The 24,782-nt window shown below is 31.9% G+C and overlaps 1 protein-coding gene across 3 annotated transcripts in view; it reads left to right on the top strand.

Annotated features, from left to right (window-relative positions):
- Positions 1-24,782, top strand: part of LOC148617307 (uncharacterized) — an 86,020-nt gene that overhangs the window by 49,441 nt on the left and 11,797 nt on the right. For 2 of the 3 annotated variants that reach the window (XM_088584924.1, XM_088584923.1), the window contains exon 5: positions 18,003-18,196. In XM_088584924.1, the coding sequence (XP_088441050.1) occupies positions 18,003-18,196 (194 nt within the window). The remainder of the gene's footprint in view (positions 1-18,002; positions 18,197-24,782) is intronic. The other variant, XM_088584925.1, reaches the window with a different exon arrangement.

Here is a 24,782-nt window from a genome sequence, read left to right as displayed (position 1 = left end):
AATTAAAAAAGATTGGCCTTTTTTTATCCATTCTTTAATTGTTTTTCCGACTAGATGCTATTGTGATTGGAAAAACCCAGTTGTGTCATATGATAGAACAACTAGAATACAATAAAACTGTTCACTTATAGTATTGGTTTATTGGTAATTTTTGTGGAAGAGTTTTACAAGACTTTTTTTTTCCAGTATGTAAGGAAAAAAAAGTTATTTATTTATTTATATGTTTATTTTCAGAGCATATATCCTGGTTTTCCCAGTCTGTTACAATTATACCTATGATTTTATACCTTTTTTAATATTTGTCTGTACTTTTAGTGTAAGGTTTTTTATTTCTTGTTAGCTATTGTTACGTGCAGTAGCAATTGCTTGACACAACCTTCTACAGTCTGAAAATCTTAGTGTCAAGTTTTTTTTTCTGTGTAAGTAGGTTGGTTGACCTAGCCTGCACTTTCTAATCATTGGAAAAACCTCAGTATCGATCCGTCTCCGCTTGCTATCATAAACTTTGCACCGTCTGGCACATCAATGTAACTCTTGGTTAAAATCTTGGTTAAAAGTTGTAACAATATGCTTTTTGAAATCTTGCCTTTTTCCTATTGGAAATGATTTTCATCTCAAGGTCATATATACAATTATGTCCATCGTTTACCCAGACTTCTATAAAAACTTATAATTCAAAGTACACGATTGAACAATATTTTTTGTTCGACCTTAAGAAATAGTTCTGCGTATTTATGTTACAGTCTTTCTTATTTAGTTTATTTGTAGATTATAGTTTTTTGTATTGTTGCTTTTTGAACATAAATCTTTTATTCAGATTCTGTCTACTCAACTTTTCTTTATGTTTCAATGTTATAAGTTTGAACTTCGTACAGAAGTCCTTAGCCTTTATATGATATTTAAATGGTAAAATTGGTCCATTTACCAGTTTACATTGACATTAAACCAATGTGTTTGAACTCAACATCCCGAGCCTTCAAGTCAATAGTATTTGGGGTTGAATATTTCACTGAACATTTCACTATGTGTTTTAAAGTTCATAAAGGATATCTTAGGGGTTTTGTTTTTTTTTTTTTTTAATTTCCTTTTTTTTTTGAGAAAGAAGTGGTGGTTTGAGCAGGATAATTCAATGATGGTTAACTACACATAGTCTGTAGTTTAGAAATATAAAGATTTGTATGTGAAGGTATTACAAAAATGTATTGTAGTTCCCCATCTTAAAATTTAGGTGCTTTCAGAAGATAAGTTCTGAGACAGCATCTTTATTGTCTGAATTTACAATTAACTGATAAAATTGGAATGCAATGATAAAGCATTTCTGTATATCATGGTTTTCTCAGAGAACATTAAGTTGATTTTGAAAAAAAATGTATGTCTATCCATTATGGTTGTGTGGTAACAAATTTCATGACTGTTGGAAGACCTGTCAAATGATCAATTTAACATTTGTTTTACATTTCATCCATGAATCCAAAGCTCCATAAATGAAGGATTCTTTGCTTGTTTTAATAGTGTAATTTTTCATTAGTTTGAGTACTTCCATGGTAGAGAAACTTGGAATTCTGACTGAACTTACAGCAAGTAAAATAGTTACCTTCTGGGGATAGAGTTGGTTGAATTACAATTACTTAATGAAATGTTTAAAGTAGTAACTGTTCAATTAACGAATGTGGATTACCTTTTTTATTTCATAGGTTTTTGAATATTTGTTTGATATCTCCTCTATACGTAAGACATTTCCTTAAGTGATTGTCATTTAAATAAGGGAAGACCAAACTTATCTCCAGAACAGCATCATTGCATGTGCTGTAATGTTACTTCCTTATAATATCAATGTGTAAGTAAAAAATCTTGGTCAGTATGCTGAAGTATTAATTTGAAATTGTCAGTAAATAAAAATATATTAAAATTTGGTTTCAATAGCAGGCATGTTTTCTACATATTCCACTTTAACCTAACTGCATGGAAATATTTGTGACCGATTTCAAAAGATGTGTAGACAATTCTTCAAGGGAAAAAAGTTGAGTAGATGATTATAAGGAAAAATTGATTGGTTTATCAGCTTAGAAACAGCTGTGCCTGTCTAGTTAAAGGACAAACAATGTATAACCTAGAAAGTCATTACTAATGCAGACAAAATTACATAACTACTATAGATGAGGCCTGTTCTAAATTGATAATTTTATACAAAAGGTATCTTTCTTGATTTAATCTACATAGGGTCAAAGATAGACCATGGAGAATTGTTTGTTTTTGCAGTTGATTAGACAAGATACAAGTGTCTGTAACATCATGAATGACCTTTACATTTAGTATTTATTAAGTCCGGTGGCATACTGGTTTTTAAATTTTTCTAATTGGATTTATTCCAGTTGGTTTAATAATTGAGTTACTGGTGATCATTCCCAAAGTAAGGAAATTAAGCCATTGTTTCACTTCCTTTAACCTTTTCTGTTTTGTGCCTGATTTTATTTCTGACATTGTGTAAGTAAGTCTTAGATTGAACCTCGAGTTTATACGTAATTCCATTTTTCGTGTTTGTACGAATTGACATCTGTGGCGGCTGTCTGCATAGTGTATGGATGCAGACAAATCTGTAATTAATTCTGAAATATTAGACAGATGAAGGGATAAAAAGAGTCTTTTGGGGAAATGGGATTAAATAAATAGTAAATAATAAAAATTGGATCATATTCTTCATCGAGACATTTCTGAATCTGGCTAAGTTAGTGCTACCTACAAATGTTAAAAGTATGGATTAAATCTGAGATATGAAATGATACACTAGGAAGAAAAAAGATATTATGGTGTATGTGTCTATACGGAAACTTAAATGCAAAATCATACATTAAAAGGATTATATTTTAACATATTGAACTATCATTTCGCTTAGTCACAGGAAGGCATTTTACAGCAGATTTGAAGTGCCAATAATACTTGTACATGTATTTTGTGTATTCACGATTACATAATATTAGGTATTTTGTATTAAGGTATTCAGTGGCGTGGTTAAATAAAACTCACAAGCTGTCCATTCAGTTTCAGTGAAAATCTGGAGGATCTTTTTTCTGTAACGTGACATTCTGTGAGGATTGTTGACCTGTGGAATGTAGACTAATGAACGTAGAGGAAATTTCTTTACCTCTTGACTTGAAAAGTCACAACAGGAAGATTTTTTGGTTGTTTGAATTGCGCATTTTAGTTTAATTTGCATTGATGCTGTGGAATATTGAAAATTATCATTTTTCAGTAAGTATCCTTTAAATTGATAATTTTTTTCTTGAATCATGCATGAACTTTCTGGTGCAGTGTATGCCATAGATATGTTTACGATATTGATTTTGTTGTATTGAAGGGCTGGGTTCAGGTGTGGTTTAGGGTCTTTAGGAGTGTTGAGTTAATTGGTTTATCCATTGATAGGCTGGATCTGTTATTGTCTTGATAAATTTTTCTTTATATTTAAATAAAGAAGAAATCAAAGACAGATTTCATCTTCCCCTCACCTACCATATAAATCTAATGCTTATTCCTTATTAGGTATTTGTTTACAATCTCGCTACTGTGAACTTCATGTACTTAACATTTTCATATAAAATACAATTTATTTTTTTTTTTTTTTTTTTTTTTTTACAAGAAAACATATGGATATGTGTTAGATCATTAATCTCTAATATCAATACAAAGCTCATGTGAACCAACAAGTTCGCTTTGTTAGACCTGTAAACAAACAAATGTTTTCAGGGATATAAATAGATTTTCAGCTCTATCCTTTTTACCAAGTCTGGATTCTTTGGCTGTTCATGTGAATGAAGGAAACCTTCTGCACAGATTTTGTAGGGTTATTATTTATTGATGAAGATAAAGTATTAATTTCTGTAAGTGATAGATAGTTCTTTTTTCTTTCTTTTTTTTTTTTTTTTTTTTTTGCTGTTGAAGGTTTTAAGAGACAGGAATTCTATGTGTGTAAAGGGATGGTAATTGCTGTTGTTCATATCTTTTGATTCCTTTAACTGTTTTGTTGCATGTTTGATACTTATGTTCCTGAAACTTAGTTAATCCATAAATTTAATAATCCTTTCTACCATTTTAAGCCAGTGCTTAGAAATACATGCTACTTCAATCAGTCCAGACAGAGATAATAAGTATTCCACATTTCACATTTTCAAAGTTTTCTACAGAACCAGTTCTCCTTCACACTATACTGGATTTAAGCTTAATTTCTCCACTCTCTATGATTAAAGTTAGATTTTAACATGCTGGCTAAAGCTCTCGTGTATTAAACCATTCATTACTGTCAAAGGAGAATATACACTTATATGTGTTACTGAATAATAAATATGTCATAACCGTATAGAATAATGTAAAACCTTTAAACATTTTTTTTATATTTTTGATCAGTAAAAGCAGAGTTATCTCAGCAGCTGCATGCTTTAAAACCTGTTTGTTTCTCGGAGATTGTTTCAGTTGTCAAAATATCATATCTTTTGCAATTCACAATTGATGCAAAAGGATGAGTTCAGATATTTTAAAATTTTATTTATTCATTTTCAAGGTCATAATAATTGGTTGAGTTAAACGCTGTATATGATGTTGAAATCCAATATGATAATGGCATAAAAATTCAGGTTTTATGCAAAAAATATGTTTGATTGGCATAGCAACAGAAGGATTCTGGCAGATATGATATGCACCTGTGAATCCTTCAGGCCACATCAATTTATTTTCTAATTGCTTTAGTAAAGTTTAGAAAGGCCGAGTTTTTGTTAATTTGATAACAAATGTCTTTCTAGTCATTATTTTTGTCATATTTATAGCTTTTAGTGTCAGTGCCTGAGGCCTTCATTTGATCATTACAGCAACATTGTAAAGAAGGCTTCAAAACCAGTGGCATATTTCATGTGGTATTTTCTGATAATTGATGTACCATAATAGACTTTAGTGGGAGACACTATATTCAGGATATGTTAAGAGCACCCAGTCTTCCAAATTTAGCCCCAATTTGTATCATGCATTCAATTATCATTATTCCTGGTTATTTACTGAACATAAGCCTTTGTAAAGTTTTCATTAGTATTAATGAACAGAACTGTTTATATAAATGCTCATTTTATGCTGGAGATAAGTTCCAGAATATTGCAGATTTTTGGATTGACCAGAAACAGTATTATGTAGACTGGCTCATTTAAAGGCTTCACCATTGCTAATTGTTAGGACACATCCCTTACCATCTAGAAAGCTTTTACTTAAACTTGAAAGTATTTCTTGTGGCATTACATGAGCCACGAGCAATTATTCTAGTGTAACCATTACCAGGAAGGACTATATTCATAGCTTTTTAATTCTCCATGGTATTTGGGAGAATTTTTTTCCATCCTTTGAACAAAACTAACAATGTTTGATAATATCTTTCTGTTCATCTGCAGTCATTAGATGTCAAAGGAAAGGCAAATCTCTGATGACTGCCTTCTAAACAGAATTTCTCCTATGATGTACACACAGTGTATTGATTTCAGAGTATTTGAACCATCCCTCAGACGTATGATGGTCTTTGGTAAAAGAGATTCTGTCACTTATTAATTGAAAGATGACAAGGAGCCGAGTTCTAAATGTTAGTTCCTGACTCTTAATGAAATGCACTTTGATATGCATTAGGGGGTACATTTGGTCTAAATTACACCAGAATTGAAAGAACTTTAGTGGACCTTAAGCTCACTTGTGAGGTTTGTGATCTAGATTGTTTGATATGCCTATGCAATAACTCTTTCCTCAATTACTATGTGGTTACCCACATGACCTTTGCAAAAAATGTTTGACTCTGTAATTTTTATGACAGTATATCATAACAAGTTGTTTAAAGTGTTGGGAGAGTTTTCTTTTCATCATGTCAGATGATATTTTTCGTTTGTTGAAGAGGGAATCACTTTTTCATGTCAAAGAAGCTATTTTTATGCTTTTCATCGGAAATAACTGTTATCAGATGCATTGTTGGAAAATAAAAAAGTTGAAAGCTCCAAATTTATCTCTAGAACTCATGATAAAGGCAGTTAGCATTATGTATTTGGTATAAGGTTAATGACTGATATGCAATCTCAGGATTATGTAATTTGCATAATTAGCGTAATAAAAATTAGGCTGTCTAGTAGAGGATCTTTGAAGTTTAACATTTGTGTCAGGCATAAAATGTTGAAATTTTGCATTTCATGACTTAGGAAACACACTTTTTTTATAACTAAATAAATATGTATAAGGTTTTTTTTTCTTTTGGAAAACCCAGTATTTAAAAAAACACCAAGTACTGGCTAGGCAAGCAAGTGATTTTGTGTCATGAAAAAAAAGAAATTGAATATAGAAGAATATTTAAGCCTGTTAGTGAAATTCCTAACTGATGATTGATATTTTGTAGTAAAACTGTTTGGATTTTCTATTTCAACTCTTTTCAAATGTTGCAACATTTTTCGATGACATTTAATTGCACTTAAATTTCAAAGTCTTAATTACATTGTTCTTTCTTCTATTAGATTTAGAAAACAGGGGGATTCTAATACAGTGAAGCCTGTCTATGTGGTAAAACCCCATTTGTTCAGGGTAGACACACATTCAATTTATCCAGGTTCAAAATATTTTAACTGACATGAAAGTTCTTGTTTAGACAAGTGTTGGATTTATTCAGGGTTTAGTTTGGACAGGTGTTGGGTTTATTCAGGGTGTTGTATAGACAGGTGTTTGATTTATCCAGGCTTTACTTTAGACAGGTGTTTGGATTATTAAGGGTTTGTATAAACAGGTGTTTGATTTATTCAAGGTTTTGTATAGACTGATTTATTCAGGGACTTCATAGACAGGTGTTTGATTTATTCAGGGTTTAATTTAGACAGGTGTTTGATTTATTCAGGGTTTTGTATAGACTGATTTATTCAGGGTTTTGTATAGACTGATTTATTCAGGAACTTGTATAGACAGGTGATTGATTTATTCAGGGTTTAGTTCAGACAGGTGTTTTATTATTCAGGGTTTTGTATAGACTGATTTATTCAGGGTTTAGTTCAGACAGGTGTTTGATTTATTCAGGGTTTTGTATAGACTGATTTATTTAGGAATTTGTATAGACAGGTGATTGATTTATTCAGGGTTTGTATAGACTGATTTATTCAGGAAATTGTATAGACAGGTGATTGATTTATTCAGGGATTTGTATAGACTGATTTATTTAGGAATTTGTATAGACAGGTGTTTGATTTATTCAGGGTTTTGTATAGACTGATTTATTCAGGGACTTGTATAGACAGGTGCTTGATTTATTCAGGGTTTAGTTCAGACAGGTTTTACTGTATTGCCCCTTTGTTCTTGATGTTTCAGAAGTGTCATAATCTTTCAGTTACATCTGATTTTACCCAATCTATAGTGGAATTTCACCTTTTTCAACTTTTACTCTTCCAATTGTGGATTTTTTTGGTTGGCGGAGTAAAGTCTGAGGTTCTGTTCTTACTTGTATCTTTTTCTGTCTCTCTCTCTCTGTCTGCTTCTTGACTTTCAAAGTTCTCACTATCAATTCCAATGATTCAATGCCCTATTAATTCCCAAGCTTTTGAATTTTATCCTAACTAGGCAATAATTGACCATCAAATAGTATGTGCGAAATGCATAAAATTTGGACAGATAAAATCATCATGACATTTACTAAATGTGTGTTCTTGGTTTCTGCATATGTTTGATACAGATGTTTATTTTCTAATTGCATTATAAAAATGCAGTATCTGTTCTAAACATTTCCAATTAATCTTAGAAACTTGTTTCATCAGGGGAAGAAAGAAAAATGCTGATGTGACAATTTTATGTTATTGTATTGATGCTATAATTGCTGAACATGGCTTGATTTTCCCTTAATGAAAGTATTCTGAAATAAAATTATAGCATCAATAGGAAACTCTGTAATCATAGCAGCCTCATTATTCTTCAGTCGTTTTAATCGTTGTACCAGAACAAGAATCGTTTATTTACCATCCGTGGTGAATTTATTTGGAAAAACCAGGGTTTTTTTTGTGTGGGAACTTTTAATTCCATTAGTAGACAACAAATAGCAAAATTATTTATCTCAATCTTTTGTTTGCATGTTTCAGAGCAGCCCTGTGTATTTTTATCTGTCATCATCATAGTAAGGCTAAAAGCAGACAAATTTAATATGGAGCTATAGAAAATTGGAACTTAATTTCATGATGGTAGACAAATAGATTAAGCCCTGGGAACGACTGCAGTAATCCTCTTCTAAAGGCATGACTGAGTGTTTATTTTGATCTTTCTCTAGTCCTATTGGTAATGTCTTTTTGTGGAAAATAATAAAGGCAATAGTCTGATTGCAATCTTGTTAGTTGTCTGGCTCTATGCAGCCATATCTGTCATTGGTTCCAAGACATAAAGCTTACACTGTGCTTATTTTCTACAATCGATTGCTTTGCCAATGAACAAATATGCTACCATAGCGGAGATAAGTGCTTTACAAAATCGTCCCTTGTCTGATGAAGTTTTCCTGTTATTATATCAATTTGGACTTTGTGAGATTGGTATCAGCTTCAAAAAGACATGCATTTTATGTATCATTAATTACTGCTTGTTGTAGATTTGGGAAAATATCATTTTTGATGACTGCATGACTCATGTCGAGCTCAGCAGTCAGAAAATATGTCAGTTGAACAAAAAATTATGTCATAAAGACAAAATATTTCCTTATAGTGTTTCAGATAAGTGCAACTTAGCAAGTTTTCTATTTTTTGTAGCATGAGAGAATTTTTTTTCTTCTCATGTATCTGAAATAACACTTTAACGAACCTAATTCGGGCAAAGACTATAATTACTGAGCAATTAAAATATTCCTATTCAATTATGAGATTTTTATCTAACAACATGAATGTTAAGCCTCGTGGACACAATGGCAAGTTTTAAATAGACTGTGCAAGGTTGTTACAATGTGAACAAATTGTCACACAAAAATAGATTACAATTGTCTATTTCCTATAGCAAATGCATTGATTTGAAATAGATCTCTTGTCAATAGGTTATTAACTGGTCGTCCATTACACAGAAATCTAGACAGGGACTAATCTCTAGCTAGACAGCATTAAAATTGTAACAGGCATTCAATCTGTAATGACATTCTCTTTATACCCCCAGAGCTGGCATTTCCACTGTCTATCAGTAAGATGGTACTATGACAGCTTTCATGGATAGAATAAATAAATGCATAAAAAATGAGTGATGTAACTTTGACATGAACTTTAGGCATTAGCTCAGTGGAATTGTGTTAGGTGCTAGTGCATGTGTATGAAATACAATACATCTCTTTGGCTTGCAATAGCAGATTGGGGTGAATGCTATCCATCTTAATTCCTTGTGACCTGCTACAGCTGAAATAGGGTTGCAATCTCTGCTACACAACTAGGCCTGTACAACTGGTTCCAATGAAATGTAGCTGGGTCATATCCATATATACGAGTTTACCTCATGCAAATTCACAGTCTGGCAACAGTCGATATTGAACCAGTTTTATACTAGGCCAGACGGCTTACATAATTTTCTATCAGGGCATGATTTTATCCTATTCTGAATACTCAAAGAATGCATTACTTTTCTTACTGGAAGGTATTTTAATCCTATTTGCACTCCCACATTATAGCCTGAAAACTTCAACTATTATATTAACATCAGGTCATTAAAATTTTACCTAAATCTGCATAATTTTAAATGCTCTGGCATTTTTAGTTAAAAAAGCAGTGTTCCTACATGAAAATTAAGAGAGTAATATTTTATTCTTTACTGGAATCAAAGGAGCACACTGTACAGATCAGTGGTATCAGCTTTATGCCACTGATTTACCATTTTTAAGTCTATGGCAGTATTTCAGTATCAGTAGACTTAAATAAAGAAGTTTCGAAATGAATAAGACATTTATGACCGAAGTAATTCTTCATAGTCTCAACTTTTTGAACACCAGAGAAAACCTGTGTATTCACCTTGCAAAATATAAAAACCAACAAAAAAATAAACAATTTAGGTTTCTTCTGTTCCTTCATTCAACCCAGAGATTACTAAGGTATTTTTTATGCAGAAATAGGCTTATTGTAATATTACTTGTGAACATTATGACATGAAGTTTTTACATTTTTGACCGACATTTCATGGTTTGATTTGCCTAGACAAACCATGTGGCATGTTAAATCACGTCAAACACAGTTTTTATTTGGATTCTACAACACAAAGAGTCATTGGGTCATTGTCCTATTTGAATTCAAACTAATGCTTTCTATTGATTTTGTTGTTGTTTTTTTTTTTTTTTTAAATTTTATTCTAGATCTGACATTTAAACTTATTTGAAAAATCATGAAATCCCCTCTTTGACTGAGGTAAGCCCTTTTGAAGAATACTTGGAGAGAAATTTATAAGGATTTCCAAGAGGAAAAAGATCCTATCTGTATTATACCACAGCTCGCTAGACCTGAGTAGGTGGTTACTTTAAAAGTCTTGATTAAAAGGCTCTTTTTCACAAGGAAATAAGTATGCTGTTGTCTAGCCTTTGTAGATTTATAAAGAATTGCAGTGTCAATAACCGTTTGAGTAAGCCCTAAAACCTCTGTCGCTCTAAGACTAATACAAGTTCCTGTGTTCTGCTTATAATGGTACTGTAATCAATACAAGTATTTTCTATTATTTTCTACTATTTTCTATTATTGTTAGTGTTTTGTTTTAAAAAGAATTTTAACCAAGTCAATGTATGTTCAATTCATATGCCGCATTATTGACCACTCTAAATGTTTCTGACCAAAATTTCTATCACATGTAACAGGTGTTTCATTATTTTTTTGCAATGCAGGTACCTTTGGTTTTGTAGGAGGTACTTTTCATCATTTTGTTTAATAAAAATGTATAAAATTTTAAAATTCTGGAGGTATCTTATAGTAGTTTAGAGGGGTAAAAGTACCTGGTACCGCTTCTTAATGAAAGGCATGATGTAAGATTGTGTCAAGTGGGCAACCATGAATTTCACTTTGCTTACATTTGTGGAATATTCTGCACATGTGTATAACCTTTTCAGTATTTTTAGCATAGTGAAATATGAGTCTTTTTTTGTGTTGTAGTTCTATACCTATTCATAGCTTTTTACGCCTGATTAATGCAGTGTAAAAGAGTATAAAAGGTCTTACAAAAAAAAAATGACTTCTCTGCACTTTCTATAAAATAGAATATTTTACAGAGGGTCAATTCTCAGGTTGGTCTAGATTTTATTTGAGGTTCAATAGGGGTCCATTTTTTACTTTAAATTTATGACACCCCTCCTGAATGTTTGGTGTTTTATGAGAGATGGCCTATTTCATCCTTTACTACTAAGTATATCCTAGAGTAGTTTAACTGGAAGGGTAAATAAGAATCCCCTTGTATTTCTGTCTGTCCACTATCATGTTCTGACATGCTGTTCTTCCCAAACTGTTCAATGTATATTAATGAAATATTGTCAGGCAATATACAAGCTTCAGGGTTGCAAATATTAACTTTATCGAAGTCTAAAATGTTCTTGGATATGTTAAATTAAATTAAGATATTACACTGTGAAATAAAATTTATATAATAATTCCCAAATTTTACATGGGCAAAATTATTTCACATGATTTTCACACTAATTTCACCTGAATTTGTGACAGAGTTAATGTGCAATTTACTAAATTTAGCCTTCATGTGAAATTCACATGAAATTCATGGTAAGTGAATTTCATATGAACAATATTTGCATGTGTTTTATTTGACCCTATCTAAATCTTGATGATATCACTCTGTTCCACTTCTTAGTTTCTTGAAGTATTGAAGGAGAATATTCAATAGATGTATGTAAAAAAAAATTTTCTTGGTTAGAAATGAAATTCTAAAGTCAAAGCTGTCATCAAGGTTTTCATCATCAAAGATTATAGTACATTTTGACAAATAGTCTTAAATTTTAGCCTGTGTGAATGTGAATTGATTGAAATTACTAAGAATAAAAGATGGTGCAAAAATATCCTGTTTACAATATATAGACAACTTAGTGTGTGTTGCATAATTTTGTTGTGAAAAATAGACAGATGGATTCTATGTACGTTGACTTAATTTAGTTGTAAGACACGATCCATCACACTGTATGAGATTTGTAATTCTTTTAATGCCTAGGGATACAATTTGTGTTTAAAATTTATTACCTGTTAGCTAAATATGGTACACATCTTGGCTCTTCAAAAAGAATTAATTTTTATTTTTTTTTATTTTAAAGTCATTTACTGTACAAATTTTAGTCCTTACCTCAAATTCACCTTTTCAATTTACTGTTTACATTTGACACAATATGCAACTGTATGAAAATGTTAAAGGTTGAAAAACTTGACATTTTGAATGTTTTAAAAGTGCAGATTTTTATTTTGGTGGTCAAATTGGGAGAGTACATAGGCACTTGCACATTTGGTATTTGTATTCAAATGTCATATTGAGGGAGGTGGGTCTTGAAAATTTTATGGTTTGAAATACTCAAATGGTCTGTTGACTTAATAATAATTATAACTGGTTTGGCTTAAAAAGCCAAGAAAAAAAAACATATGAGCTGGAATGAATGCAAAATTTCAAATTAGATCCTGTCAGCTGGCATTTAAAAAGGTTTAATTTTAGATAAAATTATATTGGTGCATACAGGTCAGCCATTATTTAAAGCATGAATGCAGATAGTCTCTTTTTGAGAGTCTCAATAGTGAAATATAAACTTTCAGTTTGGTTAATCATTCTTAATTAAAAATGGTGACCCTACATTTGTCTGATTGCCTTTAAGCTTATATTATAAACAGTGGTCCACCAGCTTCTGTGTGAAGTAATTTCACCTGCTGGCAATTTTTGCAATTTCCATATAGACCTGTAACTGCTTCCTTCTCAACTTTGTTTTGCCTAGCTTGTTTTGTAGGCTGAAAATTTTACTAAGCATGAGCACTACACATTACAAATGTGAGAAGATATTTCTCTTGTACTGTATCCATTTGTCATAAAGAAATGGGGTTGATACTGAGTATAGCAGAGGTGTAAAAGATTTGAAAAAGGCAAATGTACTTAAGTTTGTGGCATTGTGCTCTAGGATAATTGCACATTGTAACTCAATATATAGATCAGGACAATGAAAGATATGAAGGGAAAATACCCCAAATATCTAATGGTCTTTGTCATACACAATTTTTTGGTCTGTGACAAAGGTCTTGCATAAAAATCATCATCCAGATTTATTGGCTAAGAATTTGATGGTCAAATAAAATTTAAATCATTTTATTCTGAATCATAACTTCATACCAGTCTCACATAAACTTATACTGGCACTGATTCATGGTACAGTAAAATCTATGCTTACTTAATTTGGTGGATAAATTGTATTGGTAGGTCAAATTGTGTTTATTCAAAGACTAAAAGGACTCAGAGGATTAATAGAATTTTCAGATTTCTTAGTGATACTATTAGAGAAAACTCTTCAGGAGCGGTGAGAACTTTTTTTATGCCCTCGCAACGATAAGTTAGGGGGCATATTGTTTTACCCCTGTCCGTCCGTCCGTATTTTCGTTGGTCTGTAATTCCGTCCGTAATTCTGTCTGTCCCATAAGTTTTCCGCACTTTTTTTGAAAATCCTTGAAGACATTGAACTGATTTTTTGTATGTGAGTCTTTCATAATTAGTTACAGATCGAGTTAAAGTTTTGTTTTGCTACACTGAGTTTTACCAAAATTATGGACCCTGGACTTAAAAAATTCCATGGAAATAACAGTTTTCCACACTTTTTTTGGTAAACCCTTGAAGATATTGAACTGCTTTTTGGTATGTGAGTCTGTCATGATTAGTTACAAATCGAGTATAAGTTTCATTCTTCTACACTGAGTTTTACCAAAATAATGGGCCCTGCACTTTTAAAAATTGTATTGAAATAATAGTTTTCGTTTTTTTTTTTTTTTTTTTTTTTGTAAATGCTGAAGATATTTTACTGGTTTTTGGTATGTGAGTCTGTCATGATTAGTTACAGATTGAGTTTAAGTTCTGTTCAGCTATGCTGAGTTTTACTCAAAACCACATGCGGGGGCATCATTTGTGTCTCACAGACACAGTAACACATCTGACAAAGTGCTTTTTACAATTATGAGTTATGATATAGCTGTATGAAGGTTAAATGCAGGGGCATCACTTTATCTAGTTTCACTTTTAAATCTAATAAAAATAGGTCCTGAAGCCAGAGTTAAAAGGAAGTCTTTTGTAGATGCTTTAGGCTTCCAAAAATTAATTGAAAACAAAATCAATTTCATTTGTTTCTTATCTCAAAACTTCTGGTTATACTTGGCTCAATTTAGAAAGGTGTTACTGTAATTTCAATCCCTCTTGTCTGACCTTGGTTAAGTACTTAATTCATCCATTCATATGCAGAATGTTGGTCTCAGATTTAAAATACATGAGTCTTAAACAGGAGCCAAATTTTTATACTGTGGCAGAGGCTTTCTTCTAAAATGACTTATTTACATGTTAAAGAGTTTAGGGCTGAGAATAGCTTAGACAGGTTTTTATGATTATTTTACGTACCAGTTAATCATCAATAAATCTTTTTATGGAGTCATTTTACTTCAACATGTATTTCTGTGTAAAATCTATTGACACTCTATATGTCCAACATCTGTTGGCATATGCACAAAAGGTTCAATATTTTTTTCTTTCATATTCTGTAACTGATGCAGCCCAGTATAAACAATGACAGTTACTATGCAGAGGCTTAATTTATGGTTGTGTCCAGGAAACTGATTATTGAATATTCATACTTGCATTGTCTCTGATGCAAACTTTGACACACATTGCATAGACTGAAGTGCACTTTATACCTCCAGAAAAATGACTATTCATGCTTCCTTTTCCTATTAATTTTTATGAGCGTAGGTGTTTGTTTGGGGAGGAAAATTGCTTTGTTTGCTCTGAGCTTTGTGGTTGACCATGATAAATGTTGGCTTTGTACCGGATTTTGGACACAGGTAGTATGTGGTTGGCTAGACTTACTAATCAGATTTAGGTAAGACAGGTGTCATTTGCCTTTGATCTTTTACCTATTGAGCATTTAAAATGTGTACCAATCAGAGGTATTAACATTGAATTCCTATTCTTTATTATGCTTTGTTGGGTATGAAAAGGACAGGGATTGTATTCCAGGGAGGAATATCTTGTTTCCAAATCTGTTTTTTTGTCCGAACATAAGAGTCCCCATTCAGTCTAAGTCACTGTATTCATCAGACAAAATAGTTAGGTTTAAATATGCCTAATTAAAAGACAGTAGCACAATTGCATGATGATATCCATATAGAATTTATACCTGCCCTTGTGTTCGTAAGTTTTAAAAAAAGTAGATATTAGTGGCCTGTGTAGGCAAAACATAAATGATTAATGAATTTATAAAACATATACAATATTTATGATTGCAAAGATTTATAACAGCTAAATTAATCTAGAGTTTAACAGTTAACAATCTTAATCCCACAAAAGTATGAAAAAAATTCAAATTTTACACTGTGCATCAGATAAATATTTAAAACAGCAGGGTCTGATTTTAAAGTTGACCTATTACTGGGCAAAAATTAAGTTTACATTCGCACAAGTTGAAGTTACCATTCAGACAAGTTAAAGTTACCATTCAAACAAGTTGAAGTTACCATTCAGACAAGTTAAAGTTACCATTCAGACAAGTTAAAGTTACCATTCGCACAAGTTAAAGTTACCATTCAGACAAGTTAAAGTTACCATTCGCACAAGTTAAAGTTACCATTCAGACAAGTTAAAGTTACCATTCAAACAAGTTGAAGTTAATTATAGGACAACCAAATTGTATTTTCAACATGCACTAACTAAAGGACAGCCTAAGTTTTCAATTTTGGCAAGTAGAATTTTCATTAACATTTCTTAAGGTGTGGAATAGGTTTCATATTCACTGTCCTCATCTTGAATTGTTTTAATCTCATTTCATATTAATATTTAATAAAGTTATTAAACAGCTTTATAGAAATTTGTTATGACCTATTACATCTCGCTCCAAGGACATGGAGGTACCCTTGTCTGTGTCCATAACAATTTTTCCGTCATATTTTTTTTTTCAACTACTGATCACAGTGTCATGAGATTTAAACACATTCTTCCTGTTCTGTAGATATGTCATATTGTGGGATCCATTTTCAGAAAGAATTCCATTACAGCTTCTAGTTTATGGAGGACTTAGTTTATTTTCCTTATATTGTGATTGAAATTAGGGTTCACAGAATTCTTGTTAACTCCAATGTTAAGATTGATATTAGCTAGATTGTACTTTAGTTCCATGAATATATTTTACTAAAGTTGAAGGTTTTAGTATAATTTTAGACTTTGCCTATGATGGATGGAGCTATTTGTACTCTTTATTGATAACACACCACTATATGATCATATTGAATTTGCAAGACTTCCTTTAAAACGTAGTACCTGTGTTAATAGTTCAGACAATCACTTCCTAACTGCATTTCTGAAATATATCACTGCAGACAATAATTTTGAGTCACTCATGTTGCTTATGCTCTATCCTTAAAACACAAATCAGCCTGATTGGGAAGACAATTTTCTAGTTATTTCAAGTAAAAGAAATGTAGGAGAATTGGTTGCAATTTTTGTATATTCAGAGCTGGACACATTAATATTTTGATGGTTTGGAAATTTTCTGCTGGTCTGTATCTTATAGATGTTTTCAATTTAAGGATTGTGTTTGACCCCTGACATTTCACTTTACATTGAATTAGAATTCTAATATTAATCCACTCAAGAAGCCAACTAGTTTGTACTTCTCTTTAATTATTCACAATAATTTCTGCATCAACAGTATTGTTTTCAAGCCTGTCATATTTAAAGACATGCTTAAGTGCCTGGATGATATAATATAATTGTTGTCAAGGAATACTCAATAGGCAGAATATTAAGTCATAATAAATAGCCTTGATAAGGACATTTGCACTATCTTGCATTGTTGTGAAAAGAAAATAAAACTTGCAAACAATGATATTTACACAAGAGATTTCTTCATGAAATGACAGATTGAATAATAATGATGATTGTTCTCAATATTCATTTCAAATAGATACTGGTCTTTATGTTTGCCTTGTACAAAGACAGTTTTCACATCATTGGGAAAAGAAAAAATAACTGGCAACTCTTTTTGGAATGATATTTTGTAAAAAAAAAAAAAAAAAAATTAAAGACTGATGAAAGAGGAATAACCCAATTTACCCGTTGCAACTTGGCAGTTATCTGTAAATTAATGTCTCAGTGTTTTTGCGTACTTAAACTAGATGTGACAATACACCCCATTTTGCTATTTTTCCCTCTGGAAATTGAGAAGGAGCAATATAACTGCATTGTGCAACAGATTTAAATGTGCATTTTAATAATTGGGGTCAAGCTGGCGCATTCACTTAACTTTGATTGGCAGTTTAATACATGGACCCCTAGTAAATGATCCCAGTTTTGAAAAGATTTATTTGTTGAGACAGACAGAAAAGGTAAAAAATTAGTTACATGTGTGACAATTTCTGATAAAAAGACTAGGCAATTGACCTTTTTTTTATGTATTGGAATCAATAGTATGCTGGGCATTATGGGTTTATTTAGTTTGAGAGACAGTACGGAATTCAGAGCATCAGTGATGATGATTTCAGTGATTAGTACTTCTAAAATTGTAATTTATAACATAATAATGTTAAGTGATCTTGATAACCTGTGACTGTAGATGACCAGAAGGTTTTATCATTATGATGGTTATGAGTGGTAAATGGTTATTGGCCTGCGTAATCTTTGAGTACATTATTTATGTTTATTTTGATACAATTCTGAACTTAGATTATTGTAGGCATTTGAAAAATGTGATTTTTGTGATTACCATGATTTCATTGATTGTAATAATTTCTATTTCTATTTTTCAGCTATATCAAAGATAGTTGTGATTATAGTGATTGTTGTTTTGATGCCTGTTCTGGCTGTGTTTATCTGTGTTGTGTGTCCGTGTCAATCTACAGCTCGTATGTTACGTAGGTGGCGCAACAGTCGTGATCGAGGAGGAGTGGAACATCGACAATTACGACCTTCATCTCAAGGATCAGAGGTGGGTTATAAACAAGTAAGTTGACCAAATGAATAAAGTTAAGTCAAACAGAAATGGAAAAAAGACAAACACAACAAAAAACATAAAGTAACTAAAATAATACATATGAGAAAAAAAAGAAATCTTTGTGACACGGTCCAGTTTCATATAAATAAAATCAAGAAAAATTTGGGAAATCTCCATTAGAAATAAGGCATAAACTACTTAACCAACATCACATGCAAACTATGTTAATTTCAAAGCATATCATCAGGATTTTAAAACATTTTGAACCTGTTGATATTAACTCGTTAGTTAACTTCAATATCTTCCTTTATCAATGCATTATAGTAAGGGGGAAAAAGGAGAAATTTCTAGGAAACAATAATCCTAAGACATTCTAAACAAGGGAGAGGCTCCATACAGCCTTCATCAAGGACAATGTTGTGGTTTAAATTGTTTTGTGAAAGGTTTTCATTCAGATTTGTGCAACATTAAATTGCTTGTAGCATCAAAGATGTTTTAGTTTACTGATATGCAGAAATCAAATTAAAAGAATGGGATAGATTTTGAAACAGTGCCATAGCAGACTATCTGTCGCTGGTTATTTTTGCCAACATTGTCGGGTTAATCTAACTTAATTAAAACAAGATTGTTTAAAAGCAGATTAAGACTACCGGTAATCAAGGTTTGCTAATTTTAGGTTTGAATATTAGTCAATTCATTAAATTGTGACCACATGGATATAAATCTTGAGAATTTTTTAGTTGCAGCATTAGTATTTTTGGATTATTGTCTCTTTTGAAAGAAATTAAAGTTATGTACTTTTGAATTGTTTATAATACATTTAACTCTTGGAGTTGGCAGCTACCAATATGGAGCTATATTGTAACATTCTGTCCTTGATTTAGACAAGGATGTATTTTCTAGACCGTAGGTCTTTGCCTCATTGTTTATGTGGGTCTCAACAAAATAAAATAGTGTTAAGACTCATATTGACTAATATGTTTTGTTTTTGCATATGGTATGCAAGGTGGTGCAAACTTAGGAATCAATATATTTTTAAACAAAATTGACCCGAAAAATTTGTGGTCTATAATTTTGACACCAATGTTATGTCACGAATGTTGAGTTGGCCGGGGGGTTTGAGTGCATCTCCACTCAAGACTTGAAAGGTCTTCGACAACACCCGGTCCTTGTAAAATTACGCAATACTGTAAAATACTGTAATCGGGGTCTTATTACTGTTATCCTGCATAAAGCACATATAATTCAGAACTAACCATTAGGATATCGTTTAGAGATTAATAATTACGCAATTGTCAGATTACATGTACCATTCTGTTCTGTATGTAAACAGTGTTATGCAATGCGTTCTTCAATTGAAAATACCAGTATTTTTGTATCAGATAGTCTCTCTATATGCCTTTTGACCTTTTCCCAATTTTGATATAACGGTGGAGTGGTTAAACAAAAATTGTTGACAAAAGTATAGAAAAATACCTGTACTATATATTATCAGATCGTTGAGGCAGATCGTCTCGAGATGTCGGATGAATTTTTTTTTGTCCTACTCAACATGCAAACATTGTATACAACAAGTTGTTTTGAAAATTTTTGACAGCATTATTGTATTCTGACCATGTTGTACAGGTTTGTGATATCTCGGTTAGTTGTATATAATGCCCTTTCCTTGCACGAAATAGGTAAAAAGCATATAAGACCATGTTGAATTTTAGAAAGTTGCATGTTGATGTATTTTCTGTATACCAGACAGTATTTTAAACCATGTAGAACCCAGTTGTTAAACTACTCGGAAGGTTTCTGTAAAACTTATATTTTGTTATTTTACTACATGTAGTGAATTTCTACCTAAAAACATTATCCAGTTATTTCTGCTTTCTGTCGTGGTGACTTTTGGTGTACTTTCTTACCGTTATTTTGTACTTAAGTGTTAACTTCCTGAATATGAAGCTAGTTCTTATGGGCTTTGTCTGAGTTCTGACTCCTGAATTAAGAGCTTGTTTTTATGGGTGTTGCCTGAGTTCTGATTACTGAACTTGAGGCTATTTCTTACTGGCTTTGCCCAAGTTTTGATTCATGAATTAGAAGCTAGTTTTTATGGGCCTTGCTCGAGTTCTGGTTCCTGAATTAAAAGCTTTTTCTTATGGGCCTTGCCTTAGTTGTTATTCCTGAACTAGAAGCTAGTTCTCTGAGGACCTCAGAAATAGATATCTCAAGATGATATAGCATGTCATACAGTTTTCACCATATATTATTCCATATATTTTATTTCTCTCATTTTCCTTGCCCTCCCCCCCCTCCTAAATAAAAATAGTAACAGTGAGAAAAATAATCTTGTCATGAATGAACTATGAACTTAGGCAAGGCCAATAAGACCTAGTTTCAAGTTCAGCTCGTCTACTTCCATATCTCAGTCTGCCTGATCTTTTAAAGTTGTATATGAAGAAGTTTTATGTATTTTGAAACTACACGTCTTTATTGTTTTGGTTATATTTACCAGTATGCTTGACCCTTAAGCTGAGCTGTAGATTAAGAAATGTAACAGGTTTTATATATCTATCAAAAACAGTTGTGTAATGGTCTATGAAACTTCAAATCAGCAGGTATAAGAAAACAGATTTGTTATTTTATGATTTCCACTCCACCAGGTATTTTTAAACTCTTGCCTGTCTGCATGTTAATGATGTAATAATGTGTATTGATTTGGCTGGCAACAAGATAATTATAGCCCAGTCTGGCTTAGAACCGGCATGCTGCTTTGTAAAATATTGTTGTTCAATAGTTTGGCAAGTGTTTCTTGTGGTGTAGCCATAACAAGATTTTTTTTGGCAGAATTAACATCAGATTTCTTGATCAAAATAGATCACTTTTTATCTGGCTTCAAGATCTCATGATTTATGATTGATAAAAAAACAACACTATTCTGTCATTTGGGAGTATCCATTCCAGAATGGCTTAACACTGGTGATAGTTGAAGGGAAAAAACTGAAATATACACAGAGACCTGTAGCACAAACCCCACAAAAAACCAAGAGAAAGATTTCAAGTTCTCTTCTTTAAAGGCTTTGCCAGTGTGAGAACGTTCATACAAAATGTACCTGAAGTCTGGTATGTTCTGGTGCTGTTCTTCCTTTAAATATCAATGCCTATTTTATAGCTTTGGAGACAAGTCTCCATCCTAAACCTGGAACGTACTGCTTGACATTTTCCTCTTTCTTTATTTCCTATTCTTGAGTAGTCATCCTAGACATTGAAGTATGTAGATGCAAAATAAAAATACCTTAGCAGTTCACCCAATGTGTTGTAGTCTATACAGTACTTCTTTTCCTATTTGTTAACAAGATGTCAACACTTTTTAAAGGTGTTATAAATGCCACATCATAAGTAAATACCACATTGCTTAAATTGGGGACAATTCTGTTTATGAAGTGAGCTCTGTGTATGAATGTACAGAGGAGAAATTTTAACAAGAGAGGCTCTATGTCTGTCAGTCCATTCCACTGTTGTGTTCCATTTTTCTCCCATTCTACCAGAGTGAAATCAGTTATTCAGTGCAATACTTCCAAAGGGCAAAACAAATTTAGATTTTGTTCAAAGGTATGATTTCTGATGTTCTTGAAGAAAGTCATGGACTTTCCGTCAATAACTTGAATTAAATAATCATCTGTAAATTGACAGTTCAACTCCACCCACTCCTAAATAAAAATTAATACATGAGAGGGCATAGTGTTGCTGTGACATATTTTCACACATTGGTATTTGATTATGATATGATATGAATGTAAGCTGTATCTTTTGTGGGTGTTATGCTCTTGCTACACTTATATTGTGTAATCATATTCTTATTACGCAGTTGTCTATGGGAAAGAATGTACTTCAATTCAAATACTGCATGTTGAAATTTCTTCTGTTAAATAAGTCAAATATTACTTGTAGCCTTTGAAAAAACCTTATTTGATAAAATTGAGTATTTAAAAATGAAAAATGATTTTTTTTTTCCCTTCAAATAATTCTTTCACAGGGATTCTAATCTACGCATAGGAGCCAAGCTACAGTTTGTCCTATGTAAAACAAACCGTCATACCACCAATGCACCTCTTGACCTGAAACCACAACTCGGCTCCAAATCCCCACCCAAACATTTGTTCATATTTATTTCAGCTGAGAAAATCTCTATCAGATTACATCATGTGATTGTGTGATTCATTAATGTCCAGGTTGATCATAATTCAATTTTCTGCTAAAATTATATTTACCTTGAAGTGGTACTGTTAATAGTTAGAGAAGCAAGCAATAGTTTATCTCCAATGCAACAGCTTGCAACACACATACATGCAAAGTAGTTTCTTTATATTAAAATACCAAATAAAATCACCATAAATTATGTATATCTTATGGTTTCCCATGCATTTAATATATAATGAAATGTAAAGAGCTATATATGATATTACGATATTATAATATTACATAATCTGTGTCTGGTCTGGTGTATAGACTACAGTGCAACTAATAGTGTATAATAGTGAGTCTTTAAAAGTTTGTTTTGATTGCTGCTAGGTGTATTTTTAAAAAGATGGCTAATTTGATTTGGCAAAGATGTGGTAAGTTTGCACAAGCACAGGCGTACGTAATGTTCAACTATAGTTTTGACGTAATGATATTTTCTTTTTAAAAGTTTGTACTTAAGTCTGTGTCTTTATTAAATCTATGACTCAGCCCAATCATGCTTTGAATTCCAAATTTGTTTGTTAGACAGAAATTTCCTACAACTATGAAGAAATGCTTAAAATTTTGTAGTGTGAATTATGTATTTACAAGAGGCATAGATGAACACCTGCATTTTATCTAGATATGATGTCTTATCTTGTGAGTCTGTTTACATTTTTTGGGAGGTTTTCTATTGTTTTTTGTTCCTCGATTTTGAACTTGGTTTTGAAGGAGGATAACTTTTTTAAGGCCTCAATTAAAGATTATTCAGTATCGCAAAATTCAGGATTAAAGAAAAAATGGGAGACAAATTTTGTATTGAATATAAATTGTTTTATTGGTCATTACAGAGTTACTGGACTTTTTATCCCAAATCTGCATATCATTTTTTATAAGTCAGTAATGTTTTTTATTTTTAGATAAAGTGTATTTCCTGATATCCCTTTGACTTGTTTTAAAGTTATGGAAATGACCAGCCTGCTACATCATGTACTTTAGTTTGAATTTAGTCACTATTGGAATACTTTTTGTAGTGTTCTAAGATTTTATTTTTTTTTTTTATAGTAGAAGTGTTGTTATTTGTCATTTTATACCAAAAAGAAACCGTAAAATGTCTGGCGACATTTGCAGCATCACATTTCAATAATGCACAAAAAAATGAGAAGTTTTAATAGGAATACAAACAACTCTGTTACAGTATTTGTAATGAATGCGTACATGGGAAAAAAATGGTATTGATTTTAGTCGCTGAAATATAAATACGATGAAATCTGTCTAATCCAGACTCCTTTTGGACTGTAGAATTTGTTCAGGTGTTTGGTTTACTCAGGTTTTCAGGGTTTGGTTTAGACAGGTTTCACTGTTATCTACAAAAGAAGGTAAATTTAAATTGTTTTATTTTCTATGTTTTAATTTGATACATTGTCCAGAACATGTTGGTATTTAATACTTTTGACTAGCCATATATTCCTCTTTGAGATCCTATACACTGAACCTGATTTAACATTTTATTTTGGTTTCAGTTACTGAAAGGTTGGATGAAGTAAAGATAGGGTGCTTTAAATAGTTTTGAAGTTTAAAAAATGTAAGATACACTTATTTGTTTCTGTTCTTTTCTTTTTTTTTTTCATTCATTTGTTCTCTAGTTTTTTTTCTTTCGGGGACAAAACTGATATAGGGACTAATAATCCAGTGGCTCAGTAGGGCAAGAGTAAAAATGAGTACTGGTAACTCTTCCTGTTGAAATATGTAATAGGTAACATTTCAGGCTAAGGTATCATCAAAGTGATTTGATTGGTGGAAATTTGAGTTGAGGAAGGATTAGAAGAAAAACTCAACTTAAAATTCTTCATGAGATCGACCCCTGATGCTGTACCTTTTGCTTGTGCCTTAACTTGTTTCAGTTAGTTTAAATAAGGAATATGACACTTAACATCCAAGTGTAAATTTCCTCAGAGCTTTGGCCTTTTAAGATGTGTAGGTGAAATTCTCTTGTCATAGATTTAGTCTAGACAAAGTCTAGACAATAAAAACTCAATATTGGTAATAATGGGAATTTACACCTGACATGGTGTTGTTCATTATTTGTGCCTTACATAAAAGGCTGTATTTAGCAGATCAGGGGTACTTTTCTCTACATATGGGTGTGTGTTGATTGTATTCCTGTTCATCTATCCAAGAAACAGCATATGGTAACAGCTGTAGTCTTTTATGATAGGGTAGTTATGGATGAGAATGAATGTTGTTCAATAGGGACGGAGGTCTGTGATGTCCTGTACATGTAGATCTCTGAAACATGAATGGGTCAAAAGTAACTTTTTTATAAATAATGTACAGTGTATGCAGTTAGGAAGTGATTGTTTAATCTTTAATGCAGACGAAGAGCCTTTGT

The sequence above is a fragment of the Perna viridis genome, chromosome 5 (assembly GCF_037379345.1).
Source record: "Perna viridis isolate PV_CMFRI_1.1 ecotype Kerala chromosome 5, ASM3737934v1, whole genome shotgun sequence".
Taxonomy (NCBI): Eukaryota; Metazoa; Mollusca; class Bivalvia; order Mytilida; family Mytilidae; genus Perna; species Perna viridis.
This window is presented reverse-complemented; position numbering and strand designations above follow the sequence as displayed.